Source organism: Lynx rufus, unplaced genomic scaffold (assembly GCF_022079265.1).
Source record: "Lynx rufus isolate CCGP_SWC_20201006 ecotype Redwood Valley unplaced genomic scaffold, mLynRuf1.p SCAF_10, whole genome shotgun sequence".
NCBI classification, from domain to species: Eukaryota; Metazoa; Chordata; class Mammalia; order Carnivora; family Felidae; genus Lynx; species Lynx rufus.
In genome coordinates this window covers 40,399,740-40,420,820 of record NW_025814824.1, presented here as the reverse complement: position 1 = coordinate 40,420,820, position 21,081 = coordinate 40,399,740, and the positions used below count along the sequence as shown (strand labels likewise).

The 21,081-nt window shown below is 40.4% G+C and overlaps 1 protein-coding gene across 1 annotated transcript in view; it reads left to right on the top strand.

Moving 5' to 3' along the window:
• TTC39B (tetratricopeptide repeat domain 39B) overlaps positions 1–21,081 on the top strand; it is a 127,703-nt gene that overhangs the window by 96,005 nt on the left and 10,617 nt on the right. The window contains 5 exon segments of the mRNA XM_047064768.1: positions 76–135; positions 1,576–1,737; positions 2,601–2,692; positions 7,932–8,058; positions 11,943–12,051. Of these exon segments, the coding sequence (XP_046920724.1) occupies positions 76–135; positions 1,576–1,737; positions 2,601–2,692; positions 7,932–8,058; positions 11,943–12,051 (550 nt within the window).

The following is a 21,081-nucleotide window of genomic DNA, read 5'->3' as shown; positions in this document are numbered from 1 at the left end:
CAAGTGCATGTTTCAACCATGACCAGTCAAGCAGGGCTGACCACTGATTGGTCTGTCTTCTTCCTTTCTCTGCAGGGCTCCCTCATGTTGTTTTATCATGCCCGGATAGAGCTGCTGAAGGGAAATGTGGAAGAGGTAATTTATTTTGGGAGAATAACTTGGGGAGTTGTCTGTAAGGTGGAGTTGCATTAGACTCATTCTATATAAGTAGATTCAGCTGTATGCACTAGGCAGAAACAGAGAAAAAATATGTTATTTTTTATGCCCGATTTTAATTTGGTATATGCATCTACTGTATATAAATTACTGAATATAGTCTATACTTACACTTTAAGTACATGAGGCAGTTCAGGGTAGACTATGCAAAGTACAGGTGGGCACATTTAAGGGGTTTTCAAACAATGTCATCAGTTTCTGTATTACATATTGACTTTGGAAGCTAGCCCCGGCATAACATACAACTTCTCCTTCACTGTATGGTACATACTCCTCATCAAAGGAAAGTAGTTACTGACTCTCTTGAAGAAGAGGAGTGTGGAGCTTTTCATATAAATATACTCACAAATAATTTTCTTCCATGTCAATGAGGTCAAACATACGCATTTTTCTTTGATTTGTTTTTTTTTTTTCTACTTACAATGCGTCTTGGATTTCTTTCCAGGTCAGTATATCTAAATCTCCTTCATTCTTTTTGATGGCTGGATTTTATTCCATGAGATGGAAATATGATACTTAGTAAAGCAGTCCGCTACTAATAGACATTTGGCTACTATAAATAATGCTCTTGTAACCATCATCATGTGTATGTTTCTGTGCACAGGTGTATTTATATAAGATAGATTCTGATAATCAGGATTCCAAAGTCAAAGATGTTTGCATTTTAATAAATTTAGCCAAATTGCCCTTCTAACTTAAGGTTATTCCATTTAAACTCCTATAAAGATGTGAAAACACTTGTTTCTTGTGCACTTTGGCAACTCTGGACATTATCTGTTTTGCTTTTGCCCATGTCATGGCCAAAATATGATAGTTTAATTTTTAAATTTGTATTTTTCAGTTTACAAATTTTTTCATATGTATGCTTGTCACTTGTATGTCTTTTTCTCTGATTTACCCATTCATATCTTTGACTGTTTTCCCATTGAGTGGTCTTTTTCTTAAGGATTTTATAAAATTGTTGTATGCTAAGGGTTAATTCTTGGCCAGTTGTGGATATAGTGATATCTTCTCCCAGTCTGCCTTTAACTTTGTTTAAGGTATATTTTAACTTCTGGAAGTTCTGACTTTTATTTTCAGCTTTTTTGTAAAGGACTTCTGCATTTTGTATCTTACTTGGGAAGGAATGTCACTACTCCCACATTATAAAGTTCCACAGCCGCCTCAGGAAGCTAAATCAAGAGGCAGAACTTAATTGTATCATGGCATGTAGGGAAAGGAACATATATCATCACATTGAGTGGCTTAATGAGTTATGCTTTTGCTCTTTTTGTACAAAGTGATTTATGTATTTTTCCATTAGGTTATTACCTCCTTGTCTAATATCTGGATGATCAGCTTTATGCAATTGACTTATAGGCACAAGAGATACTTCGAAAATGCATTTCAGTTCAAGAAGAATGGAAACAGTTTCACCATCTCTGTTACTGGGAGCTGATGTGGATTTATGTGTTTCAACAAAACTGGATGGAGGCATATTACTATTCCGATCTGCTTTGCAAAGAAAGTAAATGGTCCAAGGTAAAGTGCTATGCTTTCATTGATGTTACCTGTTTGCTAATAAGTGTCCAGGATAATTTTTGTTTAGGACTGTTTGTTCAGTAGTATGACATTAACATTATTTTCTCAACTTAGAGGTTTGTTGGAGGAAATAGGCATTAAGTACCTACTGTTTATAAGCACTATCCCTCAGCACTACATGCTCTAAAAGCCATCCAAACAGTCCTTTTAAACGAAGAAGCTTTACCTCTGAGGATGAAGTGCACTTATATTTAAAAGTTATTAAATATCAATAGCCTTTGATAATTTTTCTGTAGATTTCATGATGCCCTTATGACAAAGCTCTTCTTCTTTTTTTTTAATGTTTATTTATTTCTGAGAGAGAGAGAAAGAGACAGAGTGCAAGCAGGGGAGGGGCAGAGAGAGAGGGAGACACAGAATCCAAAGCAGGCTCCAGGCTCTGAGCTGTCAGCACAGAGCCCAATGCAGGGCTCGAACTCACAAACTGGGAGATCGTGACCTGAGCTGAAGTCGGATGTTTAACTGACTGAGCCACTCAGGTGCCCCAAAGCTTTTCATAATTAAAATTAATTCTGATCTATTTGTGAGAAGTTGGGAGAAATGAGGTGCATATTTCTTGTTCATTCTGTGATCTTTCTCACCCATGAACGTGACAGTTGTATAATAGGAAAATGGTCAAAATTAACTGAAAGGTGTTACTCTCAATAGGAACAGCAGTATAAGACTTCATTTCTTTTTATTTCTTTGATGGCTTTTTAAGTATTACATCTAGACAGTTTGCAGGTCGTTCCTGACTTGCAAGATAGAAATGTCATGTACCTAGAGATGCCCTATAACCAGCTGCTTTTCTTCTTTTCCTGAAGGCAACATACGTATTCTTGAAAGCTGCAATTTTGAGTATGCTTCCAGAGGAGGATGTCGTAGCAACTAAAGAGGATATAGTAATCTTATTCAGGTAAGCAGGGCACCGTTGCTGTAACGGGGATCCCGAACACCTCTTTCTTTTCCCCTAAGTGCCCTCCCACGCGTTACCTTCATGTTTTCTTTAATTTCTACTCATTTGATGCAGGGACCCTTAGAACCATATTCATAAAAGGTCTTTTGTGAGCTAATCTGTTTAACTTCGTTTAGATAAGTATCCATAAATCATCTGTAATCTTACTTTTGAGCACCTTCTGTATGAAGGATACCGTGTGAGGTGCTGAATAAACAGGCGTGGCTCCTGTCCTTGGGTTATGATCTTGTAGTGGAACCAGACATCAATGAAATAGTCACGCAAATAACTGCAAACTTACAATACCTGAGTAATTTTTTTCTTCCTACTCTTCTTGCCATCCCATCTTAGTAGCTCTGTAGACTCATCCTATTTTTATCCAGCTGTTACATGTTGATGTCTTAGAGCCTCAACCTTAGGAAATCTCAGCCAGGCCAAGTTTACATCCCTAGTTCAGATTTCCTGACTGAGCTCCAGACCTGTATGTCCAGTTTCCATTTGCCCCCTTCACTTGGACATGTGAAAGCATTTTCAACTCACCATGTTCTGTCTTCTTTTTTTTTTTTTTCAAATTTTTTTTTTTTAATGTTTATTTATTTTTGGGACAGAGAGAGACAGAGCATGAACGGGGGAGGGGCAGAGAGAGAGGGAGACACAGAATCGGAAACAGGCTCCAGGCTCTGAGCCATCAGCCCAGAGCCCAACGCGGGGCTCGAACTCACAGACCGCGAGATCGTGACCTGGCTGAAGTCGGACGCTTAACCGACTGCGCCACCCAGGCGCCCCAACCATGTTCTGTCTTCTGAGCAAACCTGGTGTTCTTTCCGCTCGGGGTGACTGAGACCACAGTTAGCAAGCCAGAAGCTGATAATAACTTGCATCGCCAACAGGACCCGCTATCCCCGGCCCATCCCCCAATGGGAGGAGAAGTGTGTATAAGAAGGTAGAGGTGCGAGTGTGAGGTGGTGTCTGAAGGTGGAGGAGGAGCTGCTGGGGCAGCAGGGACTTGCAGTGATACAGTTTCAGACCAGGGGAACAGAAACCAGAGATGACCCTGCTACAGGAAGGAGCACTGCACATTAAAGAGCTAACCACTGGGTGTTGTGTGGAAACCAATTTGACAATAAATTTCATATTAAAAAAAATGAAGAGCCAAAAGGTGATATTTGATAGGACATTATGCTACATTTTATGTACACTTGACCCTCGAACAACATGAATTTGAACTGTGTGGGTCCACCTACACGCAGGTTTTTTCTTTTTTTCTTTCTTTTTTTTTTTTTTTAATAAATAAAGTATAATACTGATACTGTATTTTCTCTTATGATTTGCTTAGATTTTCTTTAGCCTACTTTATTGTTAGAATATGGTATTAATACATACAACATAGAAAATATGAGTTAACTATTTGTTATCAATAAGGCTTCTGGTCAACGGAAGGCTATTAGTAGTTAAACTTTGGGGGAGTCAAAAAGTTAAGGATTTAAAAAATTTTTTTTATTGTTTATTCTTTTTTTTTTTTTTTTTTTTTTAAACGTTTATTTATTTTTGGGACAGAGAGAGACAGAGCATGAACGGGGGAGGGGCAGAGAGAGAGGGAGACACAGAATCAGAAACAGGCTCCAGGCTCTGAGCCATCAGCCCAGAGCCTGACGCGGGGCTCGAACTCCCGGACCGCGAGATCGTGACCTGGTTGAAGTTGGACGCTTAACCGACTGCGCCACCCAGGCGCCCCTATTGTTTATTCTTGAGAGAGAGAGAGCATGTGTGTGCAAGCAGGGGAGGGGCAGAGAGAGGGGGTGACACAGAATCCGAGGCAGGCTCCGGTCTCTGAGCTGTCAGCCCAGAGCCCGACATGGGGCTCGATCCCACAAACCATGAGATCATAAACTGAGTCGAAGTTGGACGCTTAACCAACTGAGCCACCCAGGAGCCCCAATTATATGTGGATTTTTGACTCTGTGGGGGTCGGTGCCTTTAACCACCCCCCATGTTGTTCAAGGGTCAGCTGTATATAGGTCAAAAGAAAAGAAAGGTCACGCGTGACTCAAAATACATCTCACAACACACAATATTCCATTTAAACACAAGACAGAGGGACAGGATCCTCGGTAACCCTAGCAGGGGCTGATAACATACTCGAGTAGAGGTGGAAGTCAGACTGGAGGTGGCTGAAGAGTGAATGGGACATAGGGAAATGTAGAGTTGAGTATAAATGCATCCCTGGATAATTCTGACTATGAAGGGGAGGGGAGAGAGAGCGTTGGTAGTTGGAGGGAGATATCATGACAGAGAATGTTTTAATGGGAGGGTTGTGAGCATTCTTAGAAACCACTGGGAAAGATCCAATTGAAGAAGAGAAGTTACACATACAAGCAAGAAATGGGATAATTGATATTTGTAAGTTTGCTGAAAAGGCAGGAGGAGTTCGAATCCAAAGCACTGATGGCATGGTTGGTTTTATTTAGGAGGAGGACCAGGTCCTCTACTGGATCAGAAGGGAGGAAGCCCAGGATAGGTGCAGAGGCAGGCAAGCTTGTGTGCTGTAATATGCGAGGAAGGGTTCTCCATCTCCCAACTTGTGTCTTTCTTTACAAAGGAGGAGTCAAGGTCATCTATTGAAAGAGGGAGGAGTGGGCTCGAGGTGCGAGGGGGATGGAGAGTGTTCGGAATCGATTGTTGCAGAGAGCGGGACAGTGAGGTGGTGAGGGAAACACTGTAGGAGGAATGGCAGGTAGCACAAGGGCCCACCTGAAGGCGGTGCTGATGAATTCACGGAGATACCCGTCAGCTCTCACTGCAGGTGCAGGGAAGAGGCACACTGAACATCATCCAGAGCTGGGTTTTTGCCAGGTGAGTGTAGCGACTAGGCAGAGGACAAGGCAGTTTAGGTCTGAGGCCATTGAGTGTGGCCGTAAAGGACAGGGCGATCTAAGCAGGAATATGGAGGAACAGGGAGAGAGAGGGAGACTGCGGATAGGGAAAAAGTTGAAGGGCAAGTAGACTGAAGGTCTTACTAGAGCAGCCAAGTTAGAATGAAGAGAAGGGTATTCAGAGTGGTGTGCTTGGGTTTGTGCTTTGAGTAGAAAAGTTGTAGGTGATGAAGTGGTGTTAAGATATAACTGCGGGGCCCGCTGGCTCTGGTAGAGGGGAGGAGATGAGCCCTGGAGATGAGAAGGTTAAGAACAGAGAAGCCCTCAGGGCGCCTGGGTGGCGCAGTCGGTTAAGCGTCCGACTTCAGCCAGGTCACGATCTCGCGGTCCGTGAGTTCGAGCCCCGCGTCAGGCTCTGGGCTGATGGCTCAGAGCCTGGAGCCTGTTTCCGATTCTGTGTCTCCCTCTCTCTCTGCCCCTCCCCGTTCATGCTCTGTCTCTCTCTGTCCCAAAAATAAATAAAAACGTTGAAAAAAAAAATTAAAAAAAACAAACAACAACAACAAAAAAAAACCAGAGAAGCCCTGCTACATTCTTCAGACATAACTAACGACAAAACCTTTTACGGGGAGTACTGCATTCTGTGCCCACGTTATGAGAAATAACATCTTAGCCGAACCGTCAGACTTGTCACAGCAGATTTGAAGATACGACTAGGACCGCTTTTTCATCTTCTTTTTGAAAGCTGTCTTTGAACATAGGACCATGTATGCTAACTGTAGAATCAACCTCAGTGGAAGGAGTGGTATGAAAAACGCCACCTCTTACTGGTACAATGCGTGTCCTTGTTTCCCACAAACAACAAAAGGAATGGAATGGAATGGAATATTAAGATACAATGAAGTCTTTTAAGTCTGTCTTATTTCTTCCACCTCAGAGTGAATTTTCTTCATATCAAAGTAATTTCTGTGAAACATGTAATCAGTCTCATTTTCAGGAGAAAGCTCGAGGTCTGCTGTATGACAGCATCTAATTTGTCAGGACAATGAGAGGAGAGTTGCCCAAATGAGCGTTTTCTTCATACAGCCTGTGCAGTGTTCAAACCGTGCGGTCTCCTGTGCAGTACACGCTCCTGTCCTCCGCCCTCAGCCCCCGCCTCACATTTCCACCGCTTCTTCCACTGATGTGACCGAACATCAATCCAATCATGAGCATTCTGCCTTAAAACTCCTATCCCCAAGTTGTGCCCAGAAATAACCGAACACAATCTTGTCCTCTTATTGTAGTATTTTGTCTCTTGTTTCATCTGTTCTTTCAGTGATGTAATTGGATATTTCCCTGAGCAGCAGCCTGTTGGATGCACTTACAAATTTGTGTGTAAGAAAGTGCTCTGGGAACATGGGGTCTCTCCATCCTATGCTCATTTTTATGGGCTTGTGAATTTCGCAGTTGGGATTCCTTAGACTTTTAAGAGGAAGTTTGTAAACATGGTGCACGACCTTAGCTGATTATTTTCAAAATAACCAGTGTTTGCTAAACTTTTGCTCAGAGTACGTTAGTCGACGGCTGTGTTTGAGGCATATTATCTTGCAGATCTGTGCCATAGCAAATAGGTAGGAATAGGTAAGAATAGATAGGAATAGGAAATGTGCCATGCACACTTTTCCTTTCCCTGGGCATCCACAGTGTAAGTAAATACTTGGGACTCTTTCCTGCTTACGTATGAAGATTGCCAATTTTATATCTAGATTTCTTTGATTGTGTTTGATAGATTAAGACATGAGCTAAGTTAACTAGAGGGAAGTGTGTGTCAATCAGTGGTTCTCACATTTTTTTTAACTTCATTTATTTATTTTGAGAGGGAGCGAGAGCACGCAAGAGCGTGCATATGCATATGAGTGAGTGGGGAGGGGCAGGGAGAGAGGGAGAGAGAGAATCCCAAGCTGGCTCTGCCCTGTCAGCATGGAGTCCAAGGTGGGGGGCGGGAGGGGGGGGGGGCTCAGTCTCACGACCATGAGCTCATGACCTACGCCCGAACCAAGAGATGGACACTTAACTGACCGCGCCACCAAGGTGCCCCCAGTGGTTCTCACGTTTGAGCACACATCCAAATCACCCGGAAGACTCCCCAGCCTCTGGATTGCTGGCTGCAGCTCTGGGGTCATTGATCTTAGGTCTGTGGTGGAGTCTGAAAATTTGCATCTGGAACAAATTTCCAGATACTGCCGATGCTGCCGTTCTGGGGAGCACAGCGTGGAAACTGCGGGTGTCAGTAACGTATGTGTCCTAAAGACCTGTTGCTGGGGTTGGGGTTGGGCTCTTTGCAGACAGGTGGAGAGCCTGAAGCAGAGAATTGCGGGGAAATCCATCCCCACCGAGAAGTTTGCTGTGAGGAAGTCTCGACGTTACTCCTCTTCGTTGCCTGCACCTGTGAAGCTCGTCTTGCCCGCCCTGGTATCTGCCTTTATTTTATTTACTGTTTGTGTTTTAGAAATAAATTGTCTGTTGTAGCAGCAGGGAGCATACCTAACTTTTGCTGTGAAGTTTAACTCAAAAGCCACTGTAAGGGTGTTTCTAAGGCGAAGATTTATAAATTATTAAAAATGGAATAATCATAAAAATTATAGCTAATGTTTTTTGACCAGTTGGTATGTTCTAGGCATTATGGTATTTTAAAAATATATCACTTAGGGGCATCTGGGTGGCTCAGTTTGTTAAGCATCCGACTTCGGCTCAGGTCATGAGTTTGAGCCCCGCGTCGGGCTCTGTGCTGACAGCTCAGAGTTTGGAACCTACTTTGGATTCTGTGTCTCCCTGTCTTTCTGCCCCTCCCCTGCTCGCACTCTGTCTTTGTCTCTCAAAAATAAACATTAAAAAAATTAAGAAATATATATCATTTAATATTTTTTGAAAGCCTATTTTAAAAAATGTATCCTTTAATTCTTATAGTAACCATAAGGGTACTTTCTCTTTATAGCCCCATTTTATAGATAAGGAAATTGAGGCAGAGACGTGAGTCAGCTTAATTGAAGTTGAGTTGAATTCTAATGCAAGCCACGTATATGCTTCTGCCTTTTCTAGTAGCCACGTTAAAAAATAAAAGGTAAAAAAAATTTAAAAATTAAAATAATTTTAAGAATATATTTTGTTTAACCCAGTATATGTAAAATGTTGCTGTTTGAGCACGTAACCAATAAAAACTTAATGAGATATTTCATATTCTTTTCTGTTGTTCTAATTATTTGAAATTTAGTGTGTATTTTACTCTTAGGGCACATCTCAGGTTGGAATAGCCACACTTCCGTGCTCAAGTGCCCTAATTGGTTGGAGGCTGTTGTATTCAGCAGTGAAGTTTTGGAGCTCACATTCTTTTTTTTTTTTTTTTTTGCTGGGTCTTTGCTTTATTTTAATTCATCAGACAACTGAAGTTAAACAGATCTTGTTTTGTACCATCTTTTGTATGACATACACTCCCTTTTGTATTTTTTTTTTCAATATATGAAGTTTATTGTCAAATTGGTTTCCATACAACACCCAGTGCTCATCCCAACAGGTGCCCTCCTCAATACCCATCACCCACCCTCCCCTCCCTAACAAACCCTCAGTTTGTTCTCAGTGGCTCTCTCCCACTCTAACCTCTTTTTTTTTTTTCCCTTCCCCTCCCCCATGGGTTTCTGTTAAGTTTCTCAGGATCCACTTAAGAGTGAAACCATATGGTATCTGTCTTTCTCTGTATGGCTTATTGCACTTAGCATCACACTCTCCAGTTCCATCCACGTTGCTACAAAGGGCCATATTTCATTCTTTCTCATTGCCACGTAGTACTCCATTGTGTGTATAAACCACAATTTCTTTATCCATTCATCAGTTGATGGACATTTAAGCTCTTTCCATAATTTGGCTATTGTTGAGAGTGCCGCTATAAACATTGGGGTACAAGTTGGAGCCCACATTCTTAATTGTTACGCTGTTTAGGTTAGGCTTCATGAAAGCATAATTTCAACTTAAATTTTCTTAATGGAGATTTCTTTAAAAAGTTCTGAATATTTCAAATTATTCTGGCTCTTTGGGGCTTTGGTTTTACGTAGGTGTCACATACCATAGAAAAACTGTTACGTGCAAGCTGACATCTGTAGTCCTCCTTCGGGGTTTCCTGACTTTGTGTGTGTGTGTGTGTGTGTGTGTGTGTGTGTGTGCGCGCGCATGGTCATATAATTCTCTGGAAATATTTCTAGAAATGGAATTCCTGGTTGAAGGGTGTATGCGTTTACTATTTAACATTGCCACATTGCCCTCCAGAAAGGCTGTACTGGTTTAAATTTCTACCAACAGTGTTTTGCTCTTTTAATTTGCATTTGCCTGTTGGTGTGGTTGAGCATCTTTTCGTGTGCTGATTCATTTTTATTTCTTCTTTTGTGACTTGTTCATATACTAATGTAAGTTTTCATTAGTTTTTTTGTCATCGACTCATAGGAGCTCTTTCTATAGTCTGTGAAAAAGAGCACTGCAGCCCCCAGCAGGTGTCAGATAGGAGCTAGCCTGTACCTAGTTCCCAGGTCCACGTATTCTCCGCTTAAGATATCTCTGAGAGCACCACTGTCAGACCAGGTTATTCTGTGCCTGTGATGGAGTGAGACAAAAATATCACTTTACAATCCTATCCGAGCATAGATAAAAACAAGAACACCATGCAAATCACAAAAATGACCAAACATCCCCCTTTCCAGCTAACACGGGAGCCTGCTGCTGGTTTACCATATACAGCTTTTAGATCTGTTCCTGATTGATTTCTATCAAGTGATTTGCATTGGGAATTTTTTTCTTTGTGTCATAGAACTTTTGCAAGAACTTTCTAAAGCATAATAGTCCTTTCTGTGCCCTACAGCTTAGATGCTGGTGTGTACATAACTATAGCCTGCTTTGATCATTAAGGGTTTTAAGGAAGGGTAACTCACTGCACTTCTTTCTGCAGGTTTAAGGGGGTAGAATTGGTTTGAATTTGTGGTAACTAGGAATCTCACCAAATTGCCATTTTTCATAAAATCTCAAATATGAGCTTGCCTTCTTCCTCCTCCTCCTCCTCCTCCTCCTCCTCCTTCTTCTTCTTCTTCTTTTAAGTTTATTTATTTTGAGAGAGTGTGTGAGCAGGGGACAGAGAGAGAGAGAGAGAGAGAGAGAGAGAGAGAGAATCTCAAGCAGGCTCTGCGCTGTCAGCTCAGAGCCTGACATGGTACTCAAACTCACAAACCATGAGATCATGGCCTGAGCCAAAACCAAAAGTCGGATGCTTAATGGACTGAGCCACCCAGGTGCCCCTTTCTGATAAAAGAGCCTATTGATAAAAACAAAATTAAAAAAATCATCACATAACTATTCCGTTAAGTATTAAGTTGAGGTCTTAACATTGTTAGCAACAAGAAACTGTTAGAAAAAAAAAAATAGAGTGTGATGATCTTAGTTTTCAGTGCCATAGAGTAGAGATAACTTTGTTGTCACTCAAATGTGTTTTCCTCATTTCCACTACTTCCCTGTGAGAAGCTGTTCAAACAATATCTTTATCATATTTTAAAATTCATTTATCTCTAAAAAGATACTAATTATCTTGCTTATTTCAGACCCTTAAAAATATGAACTGTACTACCAGGAAAGTTAGAAAAATATTTTCAAGCAAAAGCATATTTGCTTTTGGTCCAAAAACATTCTCATCTGTTAGCCTATGAAACGTAATTTGCAATGAGAAATCATTAGTTTACATTTTCGGTGCTGTCATTCAGCCATATGGCCTTTAAATGAATGCATTTTCTGCATATTGGATTGCATTGCTGGACTGTCACATGTTTTTAATGATATAAAAGAGCCATTAAAATATTTTCTGTGTTCCTTCCCAGTGAAGTCCTTGGAAACATTTTATGTCAACAATTGGCAGATATTTTAAAATGTTTCCCTTTACTTAAATATAACAACAAAAATGTATAGCAAATAACAATTGTTTATAGTATCAGTTAAAAGTATTCTATTTATTTCTGTATTTGTAACCTATTATCGGCCAAAAGAACTGAATACTGGGAGATGCTTAAATGAATGAGTACATGTTTTCAGTAAAAACCTAATATACTATATATATTGAATTACTTCACGGTATAAAAGGGAAAAAGGCATATCATAAAACAAGAAAAGGGGAAATTATATGCACTATACTCCATATGAGGAAAGCTAAGGAGAATGATCTCAGAATGTCGTCTTGAGATCTCTAGCAACCAAGGAAGTAGTTTCTTTGTTGTAAAGGACATTGAATAACCTCACATAATTGCGAATGGTTTTTCATTCTTCCTCATTAGGAAATGATGTATGTCTGGAATGGTTTTCCAATAGTGAGCAAGAGAAAAGACCTTTCTGAAAATCTGTTGGTAACTGTTGAAAAGGCTGAGGCTGCTTTACAAAATGAAAGTAAGTATGAAAAGCAAAAGCCGGAAATCTTTTCTTTTCTTTCTTTCCTTCCTTCCTTCCTTCCTTCCTTCCTTCCTTCCTTCCTTCCTTCCTTCCTTCTTTTCTTTCTTTCTTTCTTTCTTTCTTTCTTTCTTTCTTTCTTTCTTTCTTTCTTTCTCTTTCTTTCTTTCTTTATAACCACTTTCCTGTCCTTTCCCTGTGCACATCTGCCCATGTTAATTTGTATGCATCACAAGGACATAGCACTTGGGCTGCAAGGGTCTGGGTGATTGCAGTCAGAAGAGGGGAAGAATGACACACATTGCAATGTGGACGAGCCTTGGGGGCACGGGGGCTAAAGGAAAGATGCCAGTTGCAGAAGACAGCATATTGCATGACTCCATTTATATGAAATATTGAGAACAGGTAAATCTATAAAGACAGAAAGTGGACTAGTGGTTGCCTAGGGATGGGAGAACTGGTGTGTGTGTGTGGGTGGGTGTGTGTGTGAGAGAGAGAGATAGTTGAAGGGTATGGCATTTCTTTTTCAAGTGTTGAAAATGTTCGAAAATTGTGGTATTGGTTGCACAACTCTATAATATACTCAAAACCAGTGAACTGTGTGCTTCAAACGGGTGAATTGGACCATATGTGAATTGTATCTGAATACGTCCATACCTGAAAAAGATGAACAATTATTTTGAGCTTTAGAGCAGCACAAGGCACAAGTGTACTTCTGGTTTTAGTTTGTGACTTTCCATGCCTCCTTTTGCTCTGTGATGACTGTTATGTTTTTGCAGACACAGAGATTGTTTTCAAGTTGAACTTTTATCACAATTTAATTTTTCTAGTGATAGCTGTTGGTTGTACTGGAGGCCCCTCTCCAGTTTGCTGAAAGCTCCATTTCCTGGAAGCAGCTGGCATAGTAGAAGGGGAATCAGGCCATCTGGGCTTACAGCCCCAGCTCTGCGGCTGTGAGACTCCGGAAGGCATACCTCATCATTCTAGGCCTCTGGTTTCTTTTAAAATGGGATGATGATATTCCAGGATACCCAGATGAAATCCAAAGTTTTCTTGTTCTGACATTGCCTGATTTGTTATCTTAAATAGAGGCTTTATCTTTTGATGAATGATTCTATTAAATGGCAGCCTTTGTAAGTGTTGCTCCTGAACCTCCTAATCATTCAGGTATTAGCCCAAGATAACGGTCTTATTCTTCGGAATGTTCTTTTTTTTTTTTTTTTTTAAGTTTATTTATTTATTTTGAGAGAGAGAGTGGAAGCACGAGTGGGGGAAGGACAGAGAAGGAGAGGGGGAGAGAGAGAATCCCAAGCAGGCTCTGCACTGTCAGTGCAGGGCCTGATAGGAGCTTGAACTCAAGAACTGTGAGATCATGACCTCAGTTGAAGTCGGCTGCCTAATGGACTGAGCCACCCAGGTGCCCCTCCTTCGGAGTGTTCTAACCACAGAAGTAACATGAAAACTTCCATGGTGATAAACATGGCAAAGGCCATGGAAGTTCAAGAAAAGTCAGAGAAAATTATAACAGTTAACTCCCATTTCATAACTGGAAAAAGATGGGCACTGATGGAGTGGTTAGCCCCATACTCAATATATTCTCCACATGGGGAATTAAATATTGAACATAGCTCCAGGGATGAGGACCTCATTTGGATCATTTTTGTATTTGGAGCAACAGAATGAGGTTGAAATGTTAAATAAGATTTTCTTTATGGTTAAAAAATTAAGCACATAATTTTGATTGATAGACGTAGGTGAAAAAAGCCACCCATACTTTTGCTACTATAATACAATTAATTTAGGATTTTAGTTTGTCCCATCCTAGCCTTAGTTTTATAGTTGTAACCGTAGTGTGCCTGGATGTGTACTAATTTACTTTTTTTTGCACTTAATATATCATAAACTTTTAAAAATTGAGGCATAATTGGCATATTACATTGTGTGAATGTCAGATGTGTACCATAATGATTCAGTATTGTGGACTCTAATGCAACACTAAAAGTCTAGTTAACATTTGTTACCATACACAGCTACAAAAAAATTTTTTTTGTGTGTGTTGAGAACTTTTTTTTTAATGTTTATTTATTTTTGAGAGAGACAGAGACAGAATGCGAGTGGGTTAGGGGCAGAGAGGGAGGGAGACACAGAAGCAGAAGCAGGCTCCAGGCTCCGAGCTGTCAGCACAGAGCCCGATGCGGGGCTCGAACTCACGAGCTGTGAGATCATGACCTGAGCCGAAGTCGGACGCTCAACCTACTGAGCCACCCAGGCACCCCTGTGTTGAGAACTTTTAAGATCTGTTCTCTTAGCAACTTTCAAATATGCAAGTATTATTAACTATAGTTACCATGTACATTATAGTCCCATGATTTATGTATTTTATAATGGGAAGTTAATACCTTTGACCCTCTTAACCCATTTCTCCCACCTCCCATGCCCCACCCCTGGCAACCGCCAATTTATGAGCTTGTTTTTATTTTGTTTGTTGTTTGTTTTATTTATTTAAGAAAATAAAGTTAAAAAAAATTTTTTTTAATGTTTTATTTATTTTTGAGATAGAGACAGAGCATGAGCTGGGGAGAGGCAGAGAGAGAGGGAGACACAGAATCCGAAGCAGGCTCCAGGCTCCGAGCTGTCAGCACAGAGCCCGATGCGGGGCCCAAACTCACACACTGCGAGATCTTGACCTGAGCCGAAGTCGGACGCTCAACCGACTGAGCCACTCAGGCGCCCCAAGAAAAAAATTTTTTTAATGTTTATTTATTTTTGAGAGAGAGAGAGAGGCAGAGCTCGAGTAGGGGAGAGGCAGAAAGAGAGGGAGACATAGAATCCAAAGCAGGCTCCAGGCTCCTAGCCTGTCAGCACAGAGCCTGATGCAGGGCTTGAACTCATGAACCATGAGATCATGACCTGAGCTGAAGTCAGACACTTAACTGACTGAGCCACCCAGGGGCCCCTGTTTGTTTTAGAGTCCACATATAAGTGAGATGTATGGTATTTGTATTTCTCTGACTGACTTATCACACTATTTAGCAAAATGCCCTCAAGGTCAATCCGTGTTGTTGCAAAACGGCAAGATTGTATTTATTTATTGAGAGAATATTGAGATGAGAGAGAGAGAGAGAGTGCGCATGCCATGAGCATGCACACAAGTGAGAGAGGGACAAAGGGAGAGAGAGAGAGGGAGGGATGAAGGGAGAGAGAGGGAGGGATGAAGGCAGAGAGAGAGAGAGAGAGAGAATGAATCCCAAGCAGGCTCCATTCCCAGCATGGAGCCTGACATGGGGCTCGATCTCATGAACTGTGAGATCATGATCTGAGCCGAAATCAAGAGTTGGAAGCTTAACCGACTGAGCCACCTGGTGCCCTGAGATTTTATTTTTTATGGCTAAATAATATTCCACTGTATGTGTCTACAACATTTTCTTTATCCGTTCTTCCATTGATGGCTTCTATATTTTGGCTATTGTAAATAATGCTGCAATAAACATGAGGGTGAAAATACCTTTTCAAGTTAGTGTTTTCACTTTCTTTGGATAAATACCCAGAAGTGGAATGTTCAAAGATTGTGGTATTGGTTGCACAACTCTATAATATACTCAAAACCAGTGAACTGTGTGCTTCAAACGGGTGAATTGGACTGTATGTGAATTGTATCTGAATACGTCCGTACCTGAAAAAGATGAACAATCAGTCGAGCTTTAGAGCAGCGCAAGGTACAAGTATACTTCTGGTTTTAGTTTGTGACTTTCCATGCTTCCTTTTGCTCTGTGATGACTGTTATGTTTTTGCAGACACAGAAGATTGTTTTCTCTTAGACTTTTAAGTTGTTGTTAAATGGCTCTTAGAATAATTTCAAAAGCTTCATAGCCCTGCATGGAGCTAACATAGCATAATTTAATCAGCTCTTTGGTATTGTTGGGCATTTTGGCTGATTTTTCCATATTTAAATTAATTCTAGGAGTGCCTGGGTGGCTCAGTTGGTTAAGCCTCTGACTTCAGCTCAGGTCATGATCTCGTGGTTCATGAGTTCGAGCCCCTCATTGGGCTCTGTGCTGACAGCTCAGCCTGGAGCCTGCTTCGGATTCTGTGTCTCCCTCTCTCTCTCTGCCCCTCCCCTGTTCATACTCTGTCTCTCTCTCTCTCTCTCTCTCAAAAATAAACATTAAAAATTTTTTTTTAAAATTAATTCTAACTTTAGATTGACATCATAAGGAGAAGAAATATAAAAGAGTGAAAGCTGAATCAGTGGCCTGATTTGCTAACAAGGTCAAGGTTTCAGGCAGGATAGTTGAAGAAGCCCATAGACTAAAAAGTAGTGATGTTCTGAGGTCACAGACAATACCCCATCCACTTACCACAAAGAGCTATTCTGCAAATATAAACTGGTAATCACGGGAGATGAGATAAATGGAATGATCTACTCCACTATCCACACAAAGGTCATTTGCTGATGGAGGGTGAGTAATACCATTTCCCATATTAAAGGAAGAGTTTTTATAAAGAACCATGGTTCCTTTTCTCTTCTTTTTTTCCTCCCCCTTACCGAAAAGTTTTAACACAAAAGCCCCTTTTGAGCTGGAGGTTAGATAGAGTGGCCGAAATACTGAGGTATTTATCTTCATGGACTGATGATTCTTTGTGATTTCTGGGCCCCATGGAAACAAGTGGATGAAAAGACTCAAGAAACTGGGATCAAAAAGAGAAATCCAAAGTTTGTACTATTTAACAGAGAACCAAAGGAGCGTATGTAGAAGTACAGACTTACAGACTCACTATGTGGACGTTTTAGACTTCCTCTGTATGTTCTAGATGTTCCGTCACGAATATATTTTCTACTTAGTTTCTATATATAGAGTTGTATTAAACTTCTTTACTATTGTTTTCACAATTACATTTTTACATCCTTTTAATTTTGTTACTAAATTTTTTAATGTTTATTTATTTTTGAGAGAGAGAGAGTGCAAGCAGGGGAGAGGCAGAGAGAGAGGCAGACACAGAATCTGAAGCGGGCTCCAGGCTCTAAGCTGTCAGCACAGAGCCTGATGCAGGGCTCGAACTCGAGGACTGTGAGATCATGACCTGAGCCGAAGTTGGACACTTAACCAACTGAGCCACCCAGGCGCCCCTCCATGTGACCCATTTTTAACTGTACAGTTCAGTAATGTTAAGTATATTCACATAGTTGTGCAACCAGCCTCCAGAACTTCTCAATACCCATTAAAAATAACTCCGTTTCCCTCTCCCCATAGCCTGTGGCAACCACACTTCTACTTTTTGTTATGATGAATTTGACTACTCTAGGTTGCTTGTATGATGGAATCCTACATTATTTGTCCTTTTGGGACTGGCCTATTTCACTTAGCATAATAGGCCTCAGCATACATCCTTGTTGTAGCATGTGTGAGAATTTCCCCTTTTCAAGGCTGCGTAATATTCCATTGACTGTACACATCACATTTTGTACGTTTGGATTGCTTCCACTTTTTGGATGTTACAAATAATACTTTTATGAGCATGGGTTTGCAAATATTTTTTTGAGATTGCTTTCAGTTCTTGTAGATATATGCCTAGAAGTAGAATTGCTGGATCATATGGCATTTCTATTTTAAATTTTTTGAGGAATTGCCACATTGTTTTCTCTAGTGGCTGCACCATTTTGTATTCCCCCCGCCCCCAGCAGTCTGCAAGGTTCCAATTTCTTTATATCCTCCCAATACTTGTAATTTATGGGGGGTTTTTTGGTGGCCGTTTCCTTGTTTTTTTCTTTTTTCTTTTCTTTCGTTTTTTTTGGCAGTAGCCATACTAATGAGTGTGAGATGATCTTTACTCTTCAATGTGAAAGAATTCAAAAAGGAAAAATATTTCTTTTTTTATTAAAATGTTTTTTAAATGTTTATTTTATATTTGAGAGAGAGAGCACGAGCATGAGCAGTGGAGGGCAGAGAGAGGGGGAGACACAGAATCTAAAGCAGGCTTCAGGCTCCAAGTTGTCAGCACAGAGCCCGATGCGGGGCTCAAACCCATGAACTGTGAGATCGTGACCTGAGCTGAAGTTGGATGCCACCCAGGAGTCCTGAAAAATACTTCATTTTGATTTGAGTGTTATGTCAACATAAAGTTACATCATTTTGAAATTTAGATGAAATGAAACCACATGAAAGTTCACCTTAAAAAATGAGATTTCACAAAATGCACCTTTGTAACATCAATTTGGGCTTTTAAACAAATTTTAGTATTCATTTTTGTTCAACTAATTTGTCTACTTTAAATTAACTTGCTCATTTGAATACTCTTAGATTTTCCATATTAGTTATAGAATTATGATAGGCTAAGAAAACATTGTTCCTGCCAGTAGGGGAATTATCTAGGATTAAAGCCCACATATCTACAAACCAATTGGGAAAATGGGTATGTTTTTAATAAGTGCATATGTAAAAACCAGGAGGCGAAGGAAAAACCTCTTTTTATTAAATGGAGACATTTGTAGACTATCCCCCCACACCGCCCCCAGAAAAGTAGACCAGCTTGTTTCTTGTGTTTTCCCATAAACAAAAGGGTTTTGGTTCAGTACAATGAATTCTGATACTTGAATGTCTATCCTTTGTAGTACCAGGAGAGCCCGGGACCTTTATATAGTAAGAAGTCCTGAGGGACTATTGAGTTTTTCTCTATTTGAGCAGTCTCTTCAGCCTTTACCTCAAAGCTTATTTGGTCCCTTACTAGTTGGGGGACAGATTTAAAGGAGTTAATATTATGTATCAGACTATGCATGTGCAGTGCAATAAAGGTTTAGAAAACCAGACTGTTCTCTCCATTCGTTCCTTACTCTTTTTATGATCCGTTGAGATGATGGGCTTAGAGATATTTAAGCAGGGCTAGGGGAAGCTCAGACAGATGCACCGTACTTTGTACAATTCTGTTTTTGTATGTGTTCCCTCTGGGTTAAAAAAAAAAAAAAAAGTTTTCCTTCCTGAAGATTATCTTTGCCAGATTTTATACATGAAATTTATGATAATTTCTTCCGGGTCCATTGTTTTATGCAGGAAAATGACCAGATTTCCATCCCTGCTCCCTCTTCCTCCCCAGTAGTGACCTTTCAGTAATTAAGCTCTTATCTTTCAGAGTAAGGGGGAAAAGATCCAAAATTGAAAAAAAAAAAAAATGAAGTTGTAAAACTGAGGTGTTGGGAATCGAATGTGTTTCTGCTTCTCTTCCTCTTGGCAAGTGTCTCTGAAGTAAAAGATGACAGAGGGTACAGTTGGTGTTCTCGTCTGACAATGCAGTTACGAAAGGCTGGTTATGGATGCAAAGGGAAGGATAAGGTTTAATAAGAGAAAAACACTTGTTAACACGCGTGGAGTCAGTGTCTGCTATTAATTCCGTTAGTGTTCCATTGGAAATCTAACTGAGCTCATCACGTAGCCAGAAGTTGGTAGAGTAGTTCTGCTTTGACTACTTGCTTTGTGGAATTATATAGCAAACATGATCAGGGTTACATAAAAGGGAAAATGCTACTCGATGGCTTTTCACTTTCTAAATCTATTCTTAAATTTTTCCTTTGGTGCATTTCAGCTGGTTTCTAAAAAGTTCCGTGTGAATATTTTTTGTAGTTTCGGCTTCAAGCTTTCTTTTTCCTCAGCCTGCCCTCTGCTTTATTAAGTTAAGCAGATCTTTTGTGATGAAAATGTGCTTTGGCAGCATTATTGGATATTTTTCTTGGAATATAAAATGGAAATTGTGTGTTGAAATGTTCATCTGTGAACTTGCCCATGAGGTTGAGAATCATGATAAAGCATTCCTATTTTAAGGGAAAATAATCATCTGACAGTGTTCTGTGGTGAGGAAATAGTGGTTTTGCTAAGGTTTTTGGAGGAATGTGGTGTTTTTGAGCCCATTTTCCATATCCTTAATTCATGATCTAAATAAAAGCCAAGTGTGGCTTTACTGGTACTTTAATTTTCCAGCAAGATTTGCTGTTCCTCAGCAAAACCATCACTCACTGAGCACTAGAATTTTATAAGACAAACTTTCAAAAATGCTAATACAGAACTCAATAGAATGCATAAAAGTGATACTAAAAACTAGCATCCAGTATGGTCCCTAAGGGTTCAGTTCTAGGCCTGGGAAGATATTGCTTCTTGTATGTATATTTCAGTGAAGCATCCATGCTTAGAAGCATGGATATGTTTGTGTGTGGGGGGAGGGTGGGTAGGGGTTGAAAAATAGTCCTTAATTTTAATAGGAAAGGTAATGTGATATTGATACCTGTGATTTTTCTTGGTGAATGAACTATCAGAGCTTAGAAGCGAGAGGTGAGTGTCAGCTGTTTTTACCACCTAGAGGTAAAGTGATCCCCTTCCAGTTGGTTGAGTAGCATCATTAACCTCCCATAAACAAGCAGTTTACTAACTAAAACACCAGCGTGTGTTGGTGCACCTGCCTGGCTCAGTTGGAGGCATGTGCGAGTCTTAATTTTGGGGTCATGAGTTCGAGCCCCATATGGGGTATAAAGATTACTTAAATAAATAAAACTTAAAAAAAAAAACCAAACCAATCCCCAAGCCACACCAGTGTGTGTTGATGGTGATTTCTGAGGTTTGTACTGGAAGCAGGAGGATCTCAATATGAGGACTCCCAGGCCTCACTGGTTTGGTTGACTGCCCCTCCAGTCCTCTGTGTTTGTTGTCACAGCTGAGCGTGTAAATTAGCAGTGTGTCTTTGGAATGACTTAGTTGCAGTAACTTGCAAAACCCCTGAATTCCGAAGTGGTAGATGTGAAATGGCTACCTTTGTCAGGTTGATGGCACGCATAATATGATTCCTTTTGTTTAACATTCTGTAGCCTTGCACTGTAGGAAGGCAAAGGGTCGTTTTCAAAAGAGAAAACGTGGTGAAAGAAAAACCTTCACATTAGCCTCAAGCAGTTGCAAGTTTTGTGAGGGTTTTAGGTAACTTACATGCACTTCAGAACCATTTTGCCTAATTTTATGACATAATTTCCCCCCAAAAGAACATAACCTGGGAGAA